At 34.3% G+C, this 21,506-nt stretch overlaps 1 protein-coding gene across 4 annotated transcripts in view; it reads right to left on the bottom strand.

Moving 5' to 3' along the window:
* The window catches only part of GSK3B (glycogen synthase kinase 3 beta), a 182,991-nt gene that overhangs the window by 19,797 nt on the left and 141,688 nt on the right, over positions 1-21,506 (bottom strand). For 2 of the 4 annotated variants that reach the window (XM_011373937.2, XM_011374098.2), the window contains 2 exons: positions 15,102-15,140; positions 12,293-12,479 (listed from right to left, as the gene is read on the bottom strand). In XM_011373937.2, the coding sequence (XP_011372239.1) occupies positions 12,293-12,479; positions 15,102-15,140 (226 nt within the window). The remainder of the gene's footprint in view (positions 1-12,292; positions 12,480-15,101; positions 15,141-21,506) is intronic. The other 2 variants (XM_011374016.2, XM_011374179.2) reach the window with 1 other exon arrangement.

The raw sequence follows: 21,506 nt of genomic DNA, 5'->3' as shown, positions 1-21,506 counted from the left end.
TCCCTCACTCTAGCTCCTAGGCAAGGGAAATAATGTTTTAATGCAATAGCTTATAAATGTTTTTTGGTACAAAGTCCCTGTTAATACTAACTTATTCCACTTGGTACCTAAATATCCAAGTTTTATACTAAATTAGAAACTAAATGATACCCAATTATGGTAAAAGATAACAAGCTGATACCAAGATTTATGAAAAATAAATGGGCAGAAAAGCTTAAAAATGAGAGAAATTATTCATTATTTTTTCCCCATAAATGAGAAAACTTAGGTCAGTTCACCAAGTTAAGTCTTCCCTGGGAAGACAGTTAGAAAATCACTACCCTAATGATGAGGTTCGAAGAGATGCTGTTTTCTCATAATCAGCTTTAGTAGCTGTTTTGGTTCTAAGAAATAAAAAAAAAAAAATCCTATGCTGTTTTATTTCAAGTAAGTTCAATTTTAATCTACAATCTTATACCTAGGAAAGCAAGAGAATTCCAATTGCCATGGCTGATGAATTTATGGTTCTAGTACTAAAAATGAATGAAGGATATGGCACTCTCAGTAACCTAAAACAAAGTCAGATTTACCATTCCAATTAAGATTAAAATCTGCTAAAATAGGAGGGCTTCTTTTAAATCATTTATCCATCTACCCACTCACGCCCCCATCCTTTGAACAATACTGAACACCAAACAGTGTGTTAGGTCCCAGGATAGAGAGAAAAAGATAAGTGTCTTTGTCTGATCAACAGAAACAGAAAATGGAAAGACAACAAGACAAACAAGATAGCAAGAAAGGCATTCAATCTGATATTCAGGATACTTTTAAATTAAAGATTTCCATGACCAAGTGTCCAACATCTAAAACAAACTCTAAAAAAGGAAAAGATGACCAGAGATTTTGATATATGACTTTTGACAAAGCTACTTTTAAGATAATCTTCAAAATAAACTGAATATCAGGGTCTGTGGTCACTTTATTTATGGTCCATGTTGCCCATTTCCTATCTGTTTACTCTCTTTTACTAGATCACCTATCTTTCTGTGTATCTGTACATCCAATTGAGGGGCCATGGTGGATCTGTGTCTTATTTTGGGTAAGGGTACAACACACACACACACACACACACGCATGCACACAGGTGCAGGGCTTGAAAAAAGCAATCCTCTTTTCCTCTTGGTAGCAGACAGTCATTGGGTAGGGAGAGAGTGATAACTAATGAAGACAAAGAAGGGGAAAAGTGAAGAAAATAGGAGGCAAGAAAAGAAGCAAAGCTATGGGATCCTGGGGGCTTTGCCGTATTTAAAGACACAAGGGAGAGTGTAAGTGAAGTCTATAAAACAATTAAGTAGAGCAGGTTCTTAACCTAGAGTTGCTAGTAAGTGGCCTTTTGGTGGTGGGGGGTGGGGGGGGAGGGGTAGGGAAAGACATTTCTGTGAATTATTGTGAGTCGAACAGCCTAAAAGTAAAGGAATTCTAAACTGGACAATCACTTATACTTCCATATCCTTCTATATCCTTCCTACCTCTATACTCCATTGTCCTTCTCTTTCTTAATTATAGGCATTCCTTAAGGTCCACTGCTTTCTATCTATGAAGCTCTACTTCAGAGAGCTTGTTAATCGTCATAGCTTTTGCCTCTGTGAATGAGGCAAGGCTCCTTGTACTCTTGTTATAGTCTTGTTCTCTACATCACAAGTCTGTCCCTTTTGTGGGGACAGACTATGGGCATTTCTATGGGGTTGTCACAACTAGTCCAAAATGGATGTAATTGTCTTTTGCTTGCAATAATTACCACCTACTCCCAATCTCCCTATCTATAGCAGTGAGTATTAAGGAGATAGAGGCAATGAGTGTGAACACAAACTGTAGTGAAAGAATGTAAAAAATGATGGCATTACGGAGGTCAGAAACAGAAAAGCAATAGAACTTTTCAGGATCAGGAAAGTGCTTGTATTCTTGAATATAGAGAATAAGAAGTATAGGAGATTGAAAATGGAAAGTAAGCTAGAATTTATTTACTAAATATGTATGCTAGGTTTGAGAGCAGGAAGATAATTAAGGGAACGAGAAGGTCCATAATACTGAAGTGGGTCTAGTTTTGGAAAAGTAAGAGGCAGGAAGGATAAGAGATAAGACTATTACCTCAGAGACATGGTTCAAAACATGGCAACAGGTTCCAGAAGGTTGCAGAAAAGTTAATGCATGATAAGGATTTCTTCAACCAACTGCAGATGCCATGAAACTATTCATCAAAAAAACCACATAGTAGTTTATGAGGAAATAGTAAGAATGTTTTGATAGTGTATCAATCATTATGTGCTCCATAATCAAACATTTTAATAGATATACGATTTAAAGAAAAGCAAAATAAATTTAAAAATAGATATCAACCAACCAACATAGATATCGATTAACCAAAAAGCTTAACCAAATTCATGTAACTAAATTTTGCTGTATTGTTTATACTGCAAACCGCAGAAGGAAAATTTCCATGAAAACACAAACCGGATAAACTCATCCATACCTAACCACTTGACAAAAGCTGAAGTTTCCCTTAATCTAAAATTTCTATTCTTCCAAATATAAGATTCCCAAAATTAATAATAAGAAGGAACAGGTAAGAAACTTTCTTAGTTTTCTTTTTGGGGGGGTAGGGGACAGGGGGTAGGGTATACACTGTCCGTTCAAATTGTATAGTATGAAAGCTGAGGATAAATTTAAAAGCAACAATCAATGTATTAACGAGAGGGAAGAAATAACCCTGTTTTGACTAGACCTGTCAGTCAGTCATAGGGTAGAAGGGAATATTCTTCATTAGCATTGAGGGAGCTCAACCTGCAGGTCCCCAGGAAGGAGACACTAGAAGAGTCAGACTTTCTTTGTGTGCATCAGGTCTCTTATGTATGTGTGAAAACTGCCAGTGATTGTGCACACAGTTAACTGATATTTCTCTCCATTCACAAAAAGGTTTTAAAGGTTAAACAATGGTGTGCCCATTTCATTTGTGTACTGTTTTTGAGCAGTAATTCAAATGCTAAGATGGTGCACCTTCATCTCACATATTACTATATTCTCATGTTGCTTATTTAGACACTTTTTTTAGATGAACAAGTAACCCCCCCCCATTACTGCCTCTCTCCTCTCCTAATAATTTCAAAGTGCCTAAGAAATCCCTGACCGAGTTCCTACATATTCCATACTCATTCAGAAAAACCAAATACTAAACTAATTAAAAGATCAGACAAATAGTAAGTAAATAATTGCAAGGCTTACTCCTGCTGCTTCATGATGCTGGTGATGTTTCATTGTGAGGATGACATGATACCTGTAAAAGCCATCACTACTTTGCCTTGGAACTGCCCAAATGGGAGCAACACAATTTATACCAGTCACCTCTAAATGTCTGAATGCATTTACTGTACTACATTTACAGTAGCACTATATTTTAGAAATTATTTAGCAAAATGCTAATATTTTTAAAGTTCTAGTGACTAAAAAGAATAAGCTTTACTAACTTAAAAATCTTATATTCAGGATTCCATTCTTGAAGTTTAATAAATGTAGCATTACTATGAGTTCTTTTATCTAATAATAACCCTTTTGAGTGTTTAAAAATAATGCTGTCAGTATTTTGAATTCTGGGGAAGTCAGTCCATTTTTCTGTATCCATTTATACAATAATTTTACATATCTTACCTCTAGCATGGTCTATATTTTTAGCTTTATTTCTCATTTTCTTTTGTCTTTCTAGAGTCGATTCATTTTATAATCCGAATTTTGGAGCTGGAAGTGTTCTTGAATATTCTTTACTCCTACTACCTTATTTTTTTAATTGAGGAAATCAGAGGTAGTGCCTTGGCCAACGTCTATAAGTTAGAGACTGGCAACTACACTTTAGGTCTGACTTCTTTTCATATGAAATACTTGTAGTGAAGGTCATAAAAAAAAAAATGTGACTGCGGGTTTGACCTTCCAGCTGGACTCAGGCAATTGGAGGCAACTCACCTCCTCCCCTGTGCTTTGGAATGTGTGCTCTGCTTGCCTTCCCTGCTCCCAAAAGCTGGTCCAAGGAAATAGCCTTGAGATAGAAATGTGGTGTTGAAACTATCTGGACTGGGTATGTGACTGACTCCATTAAGGTTCCCCTGGGTACATGCCTGACCAGTTAGGTCCTCTATTAAAAACTTTTAAGATCTGATGGGTTGGTACTGAGATCTACTCATCTTGCAGCCTGCCACTCAAGGCAAGCCTGGAAAGCTCCTTCCCTTGCTTATTAAACCTGCCACCAACCAATCTGGAGTGGTCTACCTTTTCCTTTGGTTTCTCTCTGCTCTCCAAGTATAGAGGCTGGTTTCAGATTACATCTGGGAAGGTTTTGCAGAGGCTGCAACACAACAAATACTGCATATTTTTATTGCCTTGGTTATCATATACCACCAGTGTTCTGACCTTCCTGGAAGTGTAGCTGTCCAAACTATACATAGAACTTTAAGTCAATATATCAGTTTTAGATTGTTTTTCCCATGTCATTCCACATTCTTCCCAGCATGGCTGAAGAAGCAGAGTGGATCAAATAATCTCAAGGAAAACAACAATAATTATCATAAATAATTGATAATTTAGATCTTAAAAGCTGGAATACAGTCAATTATTTGTCATTGCCACTCTAGTTGCCTGAACTAAAGCTTACCTGGCCCCTTTTAGGACACTCATGAATTTTCTTAGCCTCTCCCTGCAGTGCATTTCTTCTGGTTTAGCATTTCAATACCTAGAACAGCTTGTTTACTTAGAAAATTTACTCTTCTAGTTCATAAATTAAAGAATAACTCGGACATCAATTCCTTTGATAAGCATGAACAGCTCCCCCTCTTCTTTATTTAACAGAATAAGCCATTTATTTATACACAAATTTCCTCAAGTTCACTGTCTGATAGAGACCTTTCATAGCCATTTTCACTCAAAAGAACACAACAGAAAACAGTGATAGCCATGTAAAAAGGTTTATAGTTTAGTGTTAAAAAAAATGGAAGGGTCCTGCATAGTAGAGCAGTTTCACTTTATGATTTGATTTGTATCTTACATATAAAGAGTTTCGGTCTTATGTAAATTTATCCTTGCTATTATAAATTATAAGGTAGTCTAAAAATCAGAAAGTCCCAAATCAAGGTTTATAGTAATTTGAGAATAATATTGAAAGATACTTCATTACCCCAGGTGGTTGAAATACTGTGCCGACTTTAGATATAGCTGAGCGTAAGGCAGGCCAGAAGAAAATGCCCAGGACACAGAAAGGTAGATAAGCAGGTGGGCTGACCATATTTATGTGAACAACTATTTTATAACAGAAAAATCGGTTTAAAATTCATTGCTACAAAGATCATAGAACCTGCTAATTATCATAAATAATAAGTTACTTAAGGTTTATAAATAAGTAATCTATTGCTTTCAAATGAAGGAAGTATAATCCTTTGATGAGCTGGGCTTCTAGAACACTTTTGTTGCCTATCCCTAACTTGTTCTCTTTCTATTCTGTGACACATTCCTACATTCTTTTAAAAATCTCCTTCTCTGATGCTTTTCCCACTTCTTTTTGTGTTCTCTTCCCTTTATTGTCCTTTTTTCATTTGCTTTCTGGAACCCCTTTTCCATTTCACCGTCTGCTTTCGCTTTCCTCATGTCCAGATACTCTTGCCCCTATACCCCAAGAGATCCACAGTCCTCCTGAGTTTGCATGATGCTCTCTGGCTGCCTCAAATATTAACTTTTTAAGCAGTTCTCCCTTCTTTTGGCCTCGCCAATACACCACCACTTCTTAGCTCCCCACAAAGCTATCTTTCTTTCAGGTAACCCAGCTAAGTGGTAAGAACGGTAAACTCTTTAAACTAAATCATAATCCTGCTAATATAAATAGTTGATAATCATTATTCGCCCCTGCCCAATCTTCATCCTATCCTATACCCTCAGGAGGATGATGCTTGCTAAAACAACTTTACTTGGTAAAATTTCACATAGATTAGGTACAAAATTGGGATCAGGGATATGTGTGTTGGTGTTAGTTGGAGACTTACCTTTAAACACACAAAACAACCAATTTCCCAATATATTCCAGCCTTGTAATACACGACAAATAGGTGGATAAAAAAAAAAAATGTATTAATCCCTGTCAAGATCTCCTGATTCTACCTGCTTCCCAAGGTTGGATTCAGTTACGTCCAACCTTTGAAATCCAATGATCAGAGGAAAGAAAGGGAGTGTGCCAAAGTTATGTCTTGGCTTCCAATGTCTAGATCCAGATAATATTGTCAGTCAAGGGGTCCTAGAACACTGAAGCCCCAGTGCCAAAAAAATGAGAAATCTGAGAGTATCCTGAGTTGTGGATCCTAGACTAGACGTCAGAAGGATTTCAAAGTTTTCTGTTCATATCTGCTCCTCTCTTCTTCTAGATGATCTCAGAAGTACTTGTTTTGATTAATGAAAGTAACACTAATTGTCATTTACGGCTAATTACTCATGGTACAGTAACAAACATCAAATTTCACTTAGTGTTGTTATAAGCTTTACTTTAATACAACACTGTATTTTATTCAAGTGTTTATAACCTTCATAGTTCTGTTCATGTGGTAGGTTTACCTTACTAATTAAAACACAGTAACAACAACTAGACAAATCATTAGAAATGTCCAATAAATACTAGTTGCATGAAAAAATACTGTTTCTTTAAAGTGATATGTATCACTCACTCAAATATTCATTAAGCACCTACTCTATGAAGAGCAAGGATTATCTTTATTTCATTTGGTAGAATCAGTATAGACCACTGAAAATTTGTGACAGAGGAGGGTTCTGTTCTGCCTACAGTAAAACCTCACTAACTGCACCCCCATACACAGTTTTCCTATCTGTGAACTCTTTCTAGCTATACAACCAGCTGCAGGATTAGTTCTCCTTCTTCAGAAACCTTTTGTATTACCCAGTTCTATTCTCATCATCCATTAATTGCTATTAACTAATATGTGCTTCAAAGTTGCATCTGTACAACAGTTACATCTCTGCCTTAGTAATAGACAAGATCACCATTTGGAAACAATGTTCTAAAATCAGAATATAGGGGATCAAATAGAATGACATCAAATAACATCTCTTCCCTGGACAGCTGTGTCCTTATATAGAAACACTGTGCAGGTATAATAGTGATATAGAAAGACAAGGAGAAAGTACTATTAGGTGACTACAGCCCAGTATCAGAATGAATGCTAAGATAGGGCATTTTAACACATAAAAAAAGGAGTGGGGGTAGAGGGCCATACTCAAAATGATCGTACTTTCAATTTAATACACTTAGTTTTATGAAAAATGATTTCAAGGATATACTTACAGGATCCATTTGAATAGACACAAGGACTCAAATACATCCTTTTCTCTGATATCCACAGAATCACAAATACTTTGATAGCCACAGAGATTGCATACCATGTCTACACAAACTACATCCAACTATATACATACTTTTCAAATCCTCAAAGACATACACACATTCAGACATACACTGCACCATATTTATGTTTGATATTTTGGGCAAATTTAACTACTTGAAATATCAAAATAAAACAATCTTCATTCCCTTTTTAAAACTTGTAAACATAAGATATGTATGAATAAAGTTTGAATTTAATTATTTTTCTTTAAATTGAACTTTTACTATAAAAAGGCATGTGTCAATGCTAAAGGCTTCTAACAACTCTGGAGGCTTCTAAGGACATTAACGATAGTTGATTCTATTAACAGTATAAAAACTGCCCTTTGCAAAAGTCCTTCCAATATTTTCAAGACCATATTCTAAAATCTAAGCCAATTTACTTTCATGTTAATCTGTTTTATGAATGTAACTTATTAGAGAAGAGTTAAATAGCATTTACCAAGTCCTGATCCATTACAGTGCTATAACCTTAGGATCACAATGAGATACCACATCACACCCACTAAAATGACTATTAAAAACAAACAAACAAAAAAAGGAAAATAAGTATCGGTGAGAATGTAGACAAACTGGAATCCTTATATGTTGCTGGTGTGAATGTAAAATGTGCAAGCCACTGTGGAAAATAGTTTGGCAGTTCCTCAAAAAGTTAAACAAAGAATTACCATATGACTCAGCAAGACTCCCCAAAATTGAAAAATTGAAAACAAGTATTCAAATACTTGTATACAAATGGTCATAGCAGCACTATTCACAATAGCCAAAAGGTAGAAAACAAACCAAATGGCAATCAAAAGATGAATGAATAAATAAAATTTGGTATATACATATGTTATGGACTGAATGTTTGTCTCCCTAAAATTGCTATGCTGAAGTCCCCAATGTGATGGTACTTGCAGGTGGGGCTTTTGGGAGGTAACTAGGTCATGAGGGTAGATCCCTCATGAATGTGATTAATGGCCCTATAAAAAGACACAAAAGAGAGGTGATCTTTTTCCGTCATATGAGGTTATAGTAGGAAGGTAACCATCTGCACACCAGGAAGTAGGCCCTCACCAGACAGCGAATTTATTGGCACCTTGATCTTGGACTTTCCGACCTCCAGAACTATGACAAATGTTTGTTGTTTAAGCCACCTAGTCTATGGTATTTTGTTATAGCAGCCTGCACTGATTAAGACATGATACAGTGAAATATTATTCAGCCATAAAAAGGAATGAAATACTGATACATGCACTATGTGGATGAACCTTCAAAAACTTATGCTAATTGAAAGAAGCCAGATACAAAAGGTCACATATTGTATGATTCCATTTATATGAAATATCCTTAAGAGGTAAATGCAGAGACATAAAGAGGAAGTATTAATGCAGACTGACTACTTAACGGGTATGGAGTTTTTTTTTTTAAGAGCAATTAAAATGTTTTTGAACATGACAGAGATGGTAATTGCACATTGTGAATATAATAAATGCCACTGAACTGTTTATTTTAAAGTGGTGCATCCTGTGTTATGTGAATTTTTTCTAAGTTTTTAAAATAGCTTAGGAATTCATAGAATAACAAATTTAATTGTTTTTAAATTTTATTTTCTTTAGTAATAATGGAAAATTATTAGCCAATGACTAAAGAATCAAATGTAATTATAGAAGTCCCACCCCCTCATCCCCTTACCTGCAAGAGATACATCCTAAGCCTCCCAATGGATGCCTGAATTGCAGATAACAGCAAACCCTACATATACTATTTTTTTCCCTATACATAACTATGAGAAAGTTTATTTTACAAATTAGGCACAGTAAGAGATTAACAATAACTATTAATAAAATAGGACAATTATAACAGTGAGAAGTTATGTCAGTGTGGTCTCTCTATAGATATCTTATTGTACAGTATTCACCTTCCTGTGATAATGCGAGATGATACAATGCCTATGCGATAAGAGGAAGTGAGGTGAATGACGTAGGTATTTTCAAACCACAAATGACTGCAGGTAACTGAAAAGTGAAACCACGGAAAAGTGGGAGGCAATGTACTTCAAAAACACTGCATGTGAAAATTAAAAATGAATCCTGGAATTTTAAACCTGATCAAAAAGGTTTAAGTAATATCTCAGTTTCAATCAGGTACACACACACACTGACAAGTATGTACCACATATGTCTGAATATAAAGAGAATTATTCTCCACATGTATCCATGATAAATACCATATTGTTATTTGGTTTCTATCAAGTTGTTCATTTGACAAGGGTTTTTCTTGTCATGCATTGTGAGAAATGAAGTACTCACTGGAGGAGACACTTAGTATGAAAAAATCCTTAATGTTGGTCTAAGAAACTTTAAGGTCACCTGAGAAAAACAGTTAAGAAAAAATAAAAGGGCAAGAAATTTAGCATTAACTCAGTTTCTGATGCTAAGACTCCACAGTCCATGGTACTGGATGGCACTGTATACAAAAGCCTTTTAGAGACCACTTTAAAAAGCAATCCAGTAAATGGTTATATTGTACAGATAATAAACATATAACTAAAGTACCAAAGAAAAAGAAACTTATCATGTTATGTAAATGAGTATATGTAGAATTTCCAATGGTGGCCTCATATAGATTCAACAAGTGTTTCATATAAAAAATTTACGTGATGTAACCTAAAATCCATGATGGATGGTTCAAAAAGTAGCTCCACTGATCACAAAGACACATATGTACATGATGCATATAAAGAGTTTGAATAAAATTATTTCATGACATTTGAGCTGTAAAAAATGTAGAATTCCTAAATTCATATTAACTTTACATAATATATAATTTTAAATATATTTGAGCTAACCCAAAATACTCTTCTGAGATCTTAATGGGAAAATAGAGGATCACTTTAAATTCAAGGATTATCAGTATTATGCATGAGAAAAAAGATGATGCAAAGTGATTATTTTGAATGCTAAGTGATATTTTGGGATTATGATTTTAATTTTCTCTATACTTCCTTTATTATTTTCAACCTGCGTATATTACTTTTGATTAAAACAAAAGCAATAAGAATTAAAAATAAATTTGTTTTCTTAATAGTTCTAAAACTTATATGACATGGAATCTTAGAATCTTTGCTCTATATGAAGTCAAGAAGAATCTCTCAGTCTAACCTTCTGAAAAATTGGAGTAATCTTATCTGCAATATTTGACATCATCCAACTTTTTCCTGATACAGAGATCAATATTTTCAAAACAACTTATTCCACTGTTAAACAATTGAAAACTTCATTGATTCTTTAATAACTTTATTCAGTCTCTATTTGTGCCAGGGGCTGAGGTCTTTACAGTAAGCCCACATGTGGATTGCTCTCTAATTTTCTGCTACTATTTTCAACGTTGCAATCTGGAGAAAGAACAAATGTCTACCCCTTTCTTAGAAGACAGTCTTTGAGGTATTTTTAGACAGCTCTTGGGAATCCCTTAAGTCTCCACTTTTTCCAGGCTTTATATTTAATTCTGCTTCTTTGTATACCCTACTTGCCATTCATTAATATTCTTCTTAAAATAGTGTAGTCAGGACCTAAAACATTCCAAAATGATTTCTGATCAGCCATAAATAGTCTGAATTAATAGTCCTAGGATATCTGAACATTTTTCTTTTATGAATGTAGTTTAAGACTACATCAGCATTGTTAGTGGTTATATAATATTAAGAGTTTAAGACTAGAGTCAATAGAAAGCATCCAAGTCTATTTCACCAGAACTCAGGTCCCCCAAATCCACAGCGTAGGCAATGCATCTGTTCACACTCAAATTCAGAAAAGTTTAAATATATGGGGGAAAATTCATCTTGAATCAAGAATATATATCTACTTCCTGGTCATAGAAAGCTGTCTTCCTTCTATTTTTTAGCTTGAATAAGCTGACTAATCAATCAATCAACTATTTATTGCTCGTTTTTTATCTATGGGGAATTGTACTCTTTTAATGTTCAGTTTAAGAAGAAAATCACATCGTTAAGAGGCAGTTCTGTTGATTAAATGAATCACTTAGGAGCGAAAAGTAGAGTGAACACAGAAGTGGCGAAGAAATAATGACCATCCCTGAATCTTTTAGAAAACAGCAATGTACAAATTCAATATTCTTTTTAATTTTTTCTCAGCAGCAGCAATGGTGACAAGCCCCAGAAAAGGGAATTTCTCTATGTCCCTTATACATTTTTATTTTATTTTATTTTTTTATCTGAATGATCTTTATTGCTGGTTCTAAGCATCTCACTCTAACCCAGACCCTTGTGTACACAATGCTGGGACCACTTCCCCACAAATTGCTCTAGGTCCTTTTAGCCCTAAGAGTTTTAAATGTTTCAAAATGTTTGCCCCTTGGGGCCTTAAGTACCGGATAAGAAAGAGTTAGAGCACTCCAGTTCTCCCCGTTTATAAGATATCTGAATTTATTTCTAGGTTTTAAAAATTTATTTCTAGGTTTTAAAAACTGGATATAAATCCTTGAGAAGCAAAGAAATGCTACACATTCCAAGTTTCAGATACAAACTTGAAGGTTAAATTTTACAGTAGTCATATTAGTGAAATCTCTATAATTTCTCATATGCCAGGATTTACTATAATCTGCTAAAAATTAAAGAAGCTATGCCTATTTGAAAAGTTTTATCTGCTGCTATTTTGTTCAAAACCATACAAGTAGTGGCCCAATAAGTGGTTAGAAAGGATCTTTCCCATCTGCATAAGTACTTCATGTGTCCACTTTTGTCCTACAGATTTTAATTAACAGAGTCTACCTTCACAGCCATGTGTAGCTTTCCCAGAAGTGGTAAAAGAGCTAAAGGTTTGGAATTACCTTGAGTGGTGAAGTTGAAGAGTGCGGGTGTGTCTCGCCCATTTGGTAGTTTGACATTTGGGTCCCGTAATTCATCAAAAAATGAATGTGCACAAGCTTCCAGTGGTGTCAGTCTGGCAGTTGGTGTATACTCCAGCAGACGGCTACACAGTGCAATTGCCTCTGGTGGAGTTCGGGGTCGGAAGACCTGCAGTATAAAAAAATGGAAAGAAAAATTAATGTTTAAGAATTTTAGCAATTTATCCTCTGAGTACTGAGTTAATTCAGTATTTGTGAAAGGAACCTTCTAAAATGAAAAGCGTTAACTGCATATGATTTACCATACTGGGGTGAACTGCTAATGAAAGACTATATGAGAAAAGCTCAGGGAAAAAACTAGGGGAAATGAAAAAGAAATCTATATATGCTAGTCATAATGCAGTACAATCAAACGTGCACACAAAAATATGACAAGCACAAGAGAAGGGGGGAGGGGTTCTGGAGGCAAGCACAAGAAGAATATAAAAAATTTTAGAAGTTTTGACTGCTGTGGTAGCAGATAAAAGGTTGCCTTTTTAAGCAGAACAATTGTTGATAAAGGTCAGCACTGTTCAAATTTGGCAATCTGATATTACAAAAGAAACACTATTTACTCTAGGTCTATACATGTTAATGATCTGGCTTTATCTCTTTAATAAACAGAACCTATCAATATATCAATATTTGAAGGAATTCCTGAATACTCAGAATCTGACAAAATGTCCGAAATTATTTTCTCAATTAACTGTTTATCATGAACGTGGCCAGATTACCCTCAGCTGAATGACTATTTTAAGGTTTTAACCAGAGAGAGAAAAATGTATTTTTCATTAAGAGTCATAAACTCACAGAAAAAATCAACTGAAGGCTGTTGAGGCAAAATGCAAATTAATGTGATTAAAGGAATAGAAAGCTTTCTTCTCATCTATGTTTATAAAGACATAAAACTAAGAAAATACACTTTGTTTTAAATTCTTGACAGTTAAAGAATAAAAGCAGAAGGGGGGAAATAGAAATAAATGTAAGCAGATGGACAGAAAGGCTTTGAAATGAAAGAAAAATGAAACATATATTTCTAGATAGAAAGAACATAGAATTAAATAGAAGGTATGGTAGTGCCGTGGTGAAGATAAACAGACATATATAAAAAGAAGCAGAAGTGTATATATGGAGGGAAATATACCCACAAGTGAGGAAAGAATATGTAGACTGTGAAAATGCATGGAGGAGCCTGGGAAGCTAATGTTTCCTCATGAGGATGGCTCATGTAACATAGGCTGAAGGTAAGAGAACTAATTACTGCTACAGAGCTCATTAGATTTCAAGAGACTATTTATAAGAGTACTTCCTACAGTGAAAACCTTTTTTTAAAAAAAAAAGTTTTTGTTTTTATACAAAGTTTGTTATTAACAAAGATATTTCCCATGGAAATTAAGAAACTGGTTTGAGAATGATCTCAGGAATCTATTTCAGAACACTGAAGGCCTTGTCAATTTACTTGGCTATGTTAGAAAACCCTCTGTAAGGTCAAAAACTGCTTTATCTTTATTCTGTGAGCGATTTAACTTGCCTCAGTCAAGAAAAACCTTACTATTGTATTATTTGAAATACTTAGATCTTCCACTGCTCTTGGTCATTTTCCCCTCTCTTGCTCCCTAGCCAGGTCCATAATCAAACTCATATATAAAAGAAAATAATCAGAGGGAAAAATGACATATTTTATCCCTGAGGGCAATTTGCATTTTTTTTTGACAGAATACAGATTTATCTTGCTAGCTAATCAAAAATGTTTCTGCACCAATATGGGAGAACATAAGTTAGAATTAAAAGTAGTAGAAATCAGTCTCTCCTGCTAACATTTAAATGTATGTTAGCTGGATTGTGAATGTATTTTAAATTTTAAAATTTCATGTAATAGTAATGATTTTTTTAATTAAAGTTATTAATAAAACCAGTATTGTACATTTATATCTGATCTAAAAAAAAGTCATCCACATCTTTTTGGTATCATACAGGCTACAAGCGACCATCCATGTTGGTACTAAGACACATATGAGTCTATTCTGCAAAGGAATCCTAACTCATGGGATCAAAGAGTTAAAAAACAATAAAGAAAAGAATTTACTCCAAGAGCCTACATTAACATCAAGACTAAACCTGCCTTTTAAAAAAGCATTAATTATTACTTTAACCCTTCTGAGAGATTCCTGATGAGAAAAGTTTGGCTCAGTATTTTATGTATAAAGGTTAAAAATGGAAAATTATCTGAGGTCAAAAACCAGTGTCTCCTAAAATTCAGATTTCTGACCACAAATACAAGGTGTGGTAGCATGCAACTTCCAAAAATTACAGGCAAAACTAGAAAACAGGTCTTCTGAATTATCTTTGTGTCTAAAGAAAAGCAAACCAATAACTATTGAAATTTGACTTTTAATAAAGAAGTTTCTGCTGCTGCTTCATTCTTTACTCATTTAAATTGCTTAACTTTCAGAACCTTTGGTTCCATGGATCTTCATCAATATTTATTCTTGTAAAAATAATAATTTTCAAACCCCACAATTCCTAAACTTCAGTCTAGATGTCAATAAATCACTTAGGAGGACTGACAATCTAAATATACCATAAACAAAATCTCTATGATACAGTGAATGAAAACAAATCAGAGCTACCTACATTGCTTTTTACTATTACATTTCAAGAATGAATAACTGTTTAGCCTTTCAAAAAAAGTTTTCCCCCTAGTTTTATAGACCTGCCCTGAAATTTTGGGAAAAAAAAATTAAGTACATACCCGCACTCCTGAGGTGAAATGTCCTGTTCCTGACGAATCCTAAAGATGATAATGCAGTGAAATAATCCAAACAGGGGAAGTCAATCCAAAAGAGAATAGTCCAGCAAGGAAAAATATATCCAATGTTATAAGAAATCCATGGTGTGGGGGGGGACATAGAAAATGTTTATACAGTTATAAACTTTAAACATCAGTCTCCACAGTAGCAAGTCCAAGTTTTAAAAATTATTTCACCACAGTGTATGTAAAAAAAATTTTTGATTGCGCAATGGTGAGGCACAGTAAAGAAACATTTTAATTTTAGTTTATTATGTTCCAATGCCAGTGCATTTATTAAAAAAATACAAAACCAAAAAAAGTTAAAATCAAAATGAAATCTAGAAGTAAAGTTCCCAAAGTAAAGTGTTTGGTCTTCTATGACCTGGATTCATTGTCCATTGACAAGGCTGGGAGGGGGTATATTAAGACTGCTTTTAAAGATATGAATTCTCAATATGCTAATTTTTCTCTATTAATGTATTCCAGTTACACAGTATAAACATTTTTTTTGCTAAATTATTAGTGATGAGAGGAAAGTAATAAATATATTTAATTTATATTACTACAGATTTCAAGCCAGATATTTTCAATTTGTGTGAACTAAGAAGGATCAGGCCACCGCGGATTATTCTCCATTGTGGATTGACTTCCCTGCTAAAAGATATTTGCTGACATTCTCATTATCTTAGGACTCTTCAGGAAATACATATCACCTCAGGAGTGCGGGTATAAACTTACATTTTCTATTGTGGGCTTTGCCCCCTCATACCCTTGCACCCATTGCTTAGGAAAAATATAGAACATTCTTTCTTTTTTGGAAAAACTCACTGAAAAAAAAAGTCCTACATCTTTGAGCACTACAAATTCAACACAGTTCCATCTTCAAATATGCCCAATTCACCCACCAAAAGCTAAACAAAAATATATACAATAAACAATACAACTAAGGGACAGTCACAGTTATAGGTGACATGCATAGTAATGTACAACACCTAGGCACAATGGAGCCAAATACACAAAGAAGGTAGTAAGGTCTATTATGTCTAGGTATTGAGAACAAACAATGGCAGAACTCACCAATAGCTGTGAATTCCCTCGGCTATTCTAAGAGAATTTAACATTCTTTTAGGATAGTTTCCAGTGGGGGAATTAAATAAATAATCCGCGGATTACTTTTAGTCTGCAGACTAAAATTTAGTACACGGATTAAAATCCGGCCCATTAGAATAAAAATCTTTCATGGACTAAAACACAACTAGGTGGGCAAAGTATAAAACCAGACTGAAAAAACAGAGAACAAAGTAAGACTCAACAGGGCCAACTAACAATTAGTGCGCAGACTAAATATGGCCAGCCAAGTATGTTAGCAAGGCCATGAAGAGCCCAAAACACCCCCTGTAAAAACTAAAAACAGAAGCAAATAAATAAAACAAAACAGAACAAAGCAATAAATAAATAAATAAATAAATAATTGAAAAAAAGAAAAGAGAAAGGAAAAACTGAAAAGAACCAAAACACTGACATGAACTTTTAAGTGATTAAAATACTACCTCACCTGTGCAGCATTTTTTAAGTTGAAACAAACTCTCATCACAAATACTAGCCCATAGACGAAACTAACAGAAAAAATTAATTTTTTTCAAAAAGAAAGTCTTCTGTGGTTTTGAACAAATGCAAATGAGTTCTTAAATAAAGAATTATTCAAAATAAATTTGCATTTGTATAACTCAAAAATGACAGAGGCAATTTCCCCCTGACATGTCCCAGAAGAGACTTTTGCCATCAAATATCAAATTTTAACCTGGAGCTAACTGTTATGGCTGAATCTTAAGCCTCTTAAAATGACTATTTACGAAGTCATATATACTCTACTGTATCAAGGCTTATTGCTGATTCTCATAGCATCAGCTCTCAACAATTCTACTGTATTAAACAGCCAACCAGAGTAACGTAAAATGTCTATAGGCGATGATAATCAATCTCAGCAGAACACAGAACAAGTGCTTTGTCTCTTGTGAACAGCTATTCCTCTCTAGTTTCCATTATGATAAATGTACAATGCAAACACTGTTCTCTGGTTATATACTACAAATACACAAGCACCCCATGTTAAAAACTGATAAACCATGAAAACTCCTAAAGGGCAACCCAATACTGGCTCTCAAGTAATCTATTAATCATTTAAATTATTTGCAATTTATAAACCTAAATATAGGACTAAATGTGAAAGAATGCCATGGATTGTTAAATAGTTAATTATCATGATTAACAAAACCTTAAGTCTACTTATAGTAAAAAATTCTTAAGAAACACAATAGAGCTAGCTAACATTCAGTAAATTTCATCTAAATAAATTAAAAATCTTACTCAGTTTTCCTAAGTTCTACTACATGTAAGAAGTATATCGTTTGATATCAATAACTATGCAATGTAATTTCTCCCTCTAACATCATTCAATGACAGAATAGTACTACAGGTTTACACAGAAGTGCAATTTACAACATATTCACTTATCCAATTTAATTTCTTATTGTTCATGATAATAGTTATTATAGTTGGTTGACCTTCCTAAGAATATAGAAGTATTTCCTCCTCATCTTAAGGGATAGTCCCCTAGGCTACAACAATTCCTAACCTTATCCACACCTAAACAAATCCAAATTCTCCTTCAACAGCTTCTCCACTCGTTCCCGTCTGTCACCTTTTAAGAGGCTTCCTTTTCCCATTACCATTCTCAATGGAGAGCTGTCTGATAATAACCTACAGCATATGAAATATCGTTGAATACCTATAGCACACAATCAAGTACATGGTTATATATTATCGTATATGATTCAATAGGTACTTCAATTGAATCAGTTATATCACTTGTAAGCTTTTTAAGGACAAAGTCTATACATGTTACTTCTTTTACATCCTTTATGGTATCTAGTACAGTACTGGTTACATAGTGGACATGGGTTTTAAAGAACAAATGGTAAATTAAAAATAGGTTTTTGCCTTCATTTTCAATCCACTCCAATCCTATCCTCTGTTCCCCACAAGTGATCTTAGAACTAGGTCTTAGTATTCTTTCTCTTTTATATTATTCCTCTCATGTATGAATTAGCCACCCTAGCAACCTAGTTTCGAGCAAAGAAATGGGAGTATAGCCAGTATAAATAGAAAAGTGAGGAAGTCTACTCACATACGAAACTGGATATTAGAAAAGGAGAAGTGATTATTCTAGCACTAATAAAGATGTATGTAGAAAATTCAATAGAGGGCATAGTGTTTTCATGAGACAAATGATAATGGATTAGTAAAATGTTCAGGGCAGAAGGGATTAAGTAATAATAGAGAAACTGATTCAATATTTAAACAATAGAACAAAACAGATAAGTGGCAATCTGAACCAATAAAAATTCCTGACATAGTTTTTTTGTTTTCTGGAATACAGGTAAGCAAAATGAGTAGAGTAGAGACTAAAAAAAGGTAGATAGAATGGATCTGCAAAAATGTGTTTGAGAGCAATTTTTGTTTTGTGCTGTCTAATCCCCCTGAAGGCATTTTATGCTAAACTATAGTTAGAAGAGGTAAGCTTACTAAGCGAAAAATTCTGTATTATAAGGCTCAAAATTCTAAGACTCTGAAGTCTTAAAAAAAATAGTATAACTGTTTAGCTTTAAGCATAGGGAATAATAAATACATTTATTCAGTCTAGTCTGATTCCTTTGATAGCTGAAATGACCTCAGAACTCAATTATCTGCTTACTCTGTTAGCTAGCTAGAAATATTACTATTCATTCATTTTGAAGCATGTGGACAATGTTCTAAAAAACTATCATGTATGCCAAAAACTTAGCAACAAACATTTTAAGGTAATGGATATCCATTTTGTTATTACCATAATGAAAGAGAAATTAGGAACTGCTATAATACACATGGTATAACTTGGTAGGTACTTACAGGAGTTATGTGGTGGAAATAATCATGGAAAGCTTGGATAATTAGATAATATTTCTTGGGAAAAGTGAGATTTGAGGTCTTGAGAAAAGGCTAAGATTTGGTAAGCAGAGAAAAAGAAGAACATTCTAAATGTGAAAAAAAGATACTAGCAAGAGGCAGAAATGAATGTGGCTTCTCTGGGGATCAATTAGGAGAACAGTTTGATTAGACTGAAAAAAGGAGCATGACTGCACAATCCCTTTAAAGTGAGCTACAAGCAGGACAACACTCACATATGAGTTAACATATTAAATAGCTCTAATACAACTGAAAGACATCAGGGCCCTTGGGATTCTAATCTACTTCCTTCCACTAACCAGTTATATCACTTACAAATTTCATTTACCTAAAAGAATACAAAGAAGTTACCTGACTTCAAAGGATTATTTATTACTGGCACAAAGGGAGAATACTTGTCTTAAAGAACTTTAAACAAAAGGTAAGCACAATCAGGTACTCAAAATGGGAGGAAAACTCATATCTACTACAATATAACCTTATTATAAATCCCTAACAAAACACTAACTTTTTAAAATTTATTGCCTAACTACATGCCATTTAAGGGTGGAGGAGCTGGAGAACTTGGGAAAGAGACCAGGTTCTATCAACTAGATGCTTCAGGAAAGCTTAGAAGCATGACAGGAACTAAATAAAATCCCTTGTTTTGCTGGAAAGGAAAGGTAGAAACGATTAGGAACAAAGTGAATGTATAATCTGTCATCCAAACTGGGACGCCTGAAAGTGAAAGGACTTGCAATTAATAATTATACTGGACAAGCATAAATTGGGACATACGATCACCCTTGTCATTATATATATGTCAAATTTTCCTAAAGGCAGTGAGGAATCAGAAGAATTTTAAATAAGAGTGACAGTATCACATGTGCTTTTAAGAAAGCTAACTTTGACAGCAATGAGAATGTGAAGAAAATGAAACTAACTGAAGGAGGGAAACTGGTTAGGAGGTAGGAGGTTGTTTTAATAATTCTATGATATGATAATGGCTTAAAGTCAGGGCAGTAGAGATAGGACAAATCACAGAATTGTATTGGAGGTAAAATCTTTACATTTATTCAAAACTAAAAGTAATAATCCTTTATATGCATACTTTCTATTTTCAAAAGAATCCATAGAAAAGACAAAATAAAACAGTTAATTGCTATATTACGAAAGAAAAAACCTGAGACACAAAGAGTAGGAACAGTGCTTAAACTAGATCCTCACTTCATACTTAACAAACTGTCATTTAACCATACCTCCATGTTCTGAATGCAAAATTTAAGCTTTTCTTCTTCCAATTTCCACCTCTCCTTAATTCTCAATCTACTTTTGCATCAGTTCCTTTTGCTTCCCATCTGGCTTTTATTCTTTGAAGTGTACAGTATACACCAATGCAGAGGTCTTTATCCTCCTCACCCCTACTCCCAAGAATGGTCCCTGTCTGAAAACATTAGCACATCTATTTCATTTCCTACTTAAACCACAAGTGCTTTATCAATAAATTACATTGCTCTGGCAATTAAGTAAGAGTCAAGGGCAACTTACTGGATTTCTAAATTCTCAAGATTCCTGCCACATACTACACTGGGATTATCTTAGGCTTTTGTTTTTCTGTTTACCTTTCCTACAAATCTGAATCCTTCACCACAACGTTTCCATGGAAGACATTCTCTCCCTTGATCTTTATGTCTACCTACTTTCTTTGAGAACACCAGCTCCCAATTGTGGTAATATAGCTGTACTACATTGCAGCACAGGAAATCAGAGTTCATATGCCCACAGCCTCAGGAAATGAGGTTAATGGGCATTCTAACAGAATACAGCAATAAAGGCAAAGCGGCTTTTGTTTCCATACTGTTTACCTGCCCTCCAAGGGCAAGCAACTCTCCTCTTTAGAAAACATCATGTATTTAAGGGGGAAAAAAAAAGGAAAGAAAGAAAAAAAACTCTGCCGGTTGCCAAGCATGAAAGAGCATTTCTCAAGTTGGTGTCTATTATCATAATGGACAGGAAAGGGAACTTACTGAGTTCCCTTTAGAAATTTAAATCTTTATATTTTCATAATGTATTTTTTAAAAAAATCAATAAACACATCGTAGATCATCTAGATTCCTCTAGATCAGGGGTTCCTAACCCCTGGGCCGAAGCCTGTCAGGAACCAGGCCGCACAACAGGAGGTGAGGTTGGGACCACTGTCTTAGATGACACAGTAGTGCCATAAAATTTCTGGGTCCGAATTTGCTTTTGTGTTTACAACCACAATAACATAAATCTAGTTATGTGCACTAATGAGAAATTAACATAAGTATATTTATGTAATAATAAATGCATCCGTACCCAGTAAAAACCAAATTATGTCAAGGCACACTATATGAATGA

This window comes from Pteropus vampyrus, unplaced genomic scaffold, assembly GCF_000151845.1.
Source record: "Pteropus vampyrus isolate Shadow unplaced genomic scaffold, Pvam_2.0 Scaffold1, whole genome shotgun sequence".
Taxonomy (NCBI): domain Eukaryota; kingdom Metazoa; phylum Chordata; class Mammalia; order Chiroptera; family Pteropodidae; genus Pteropus; species Pteropus vampyrus.
This window is presented reverse-complemented; position numbering and strand designations above follow the sequence as displayed.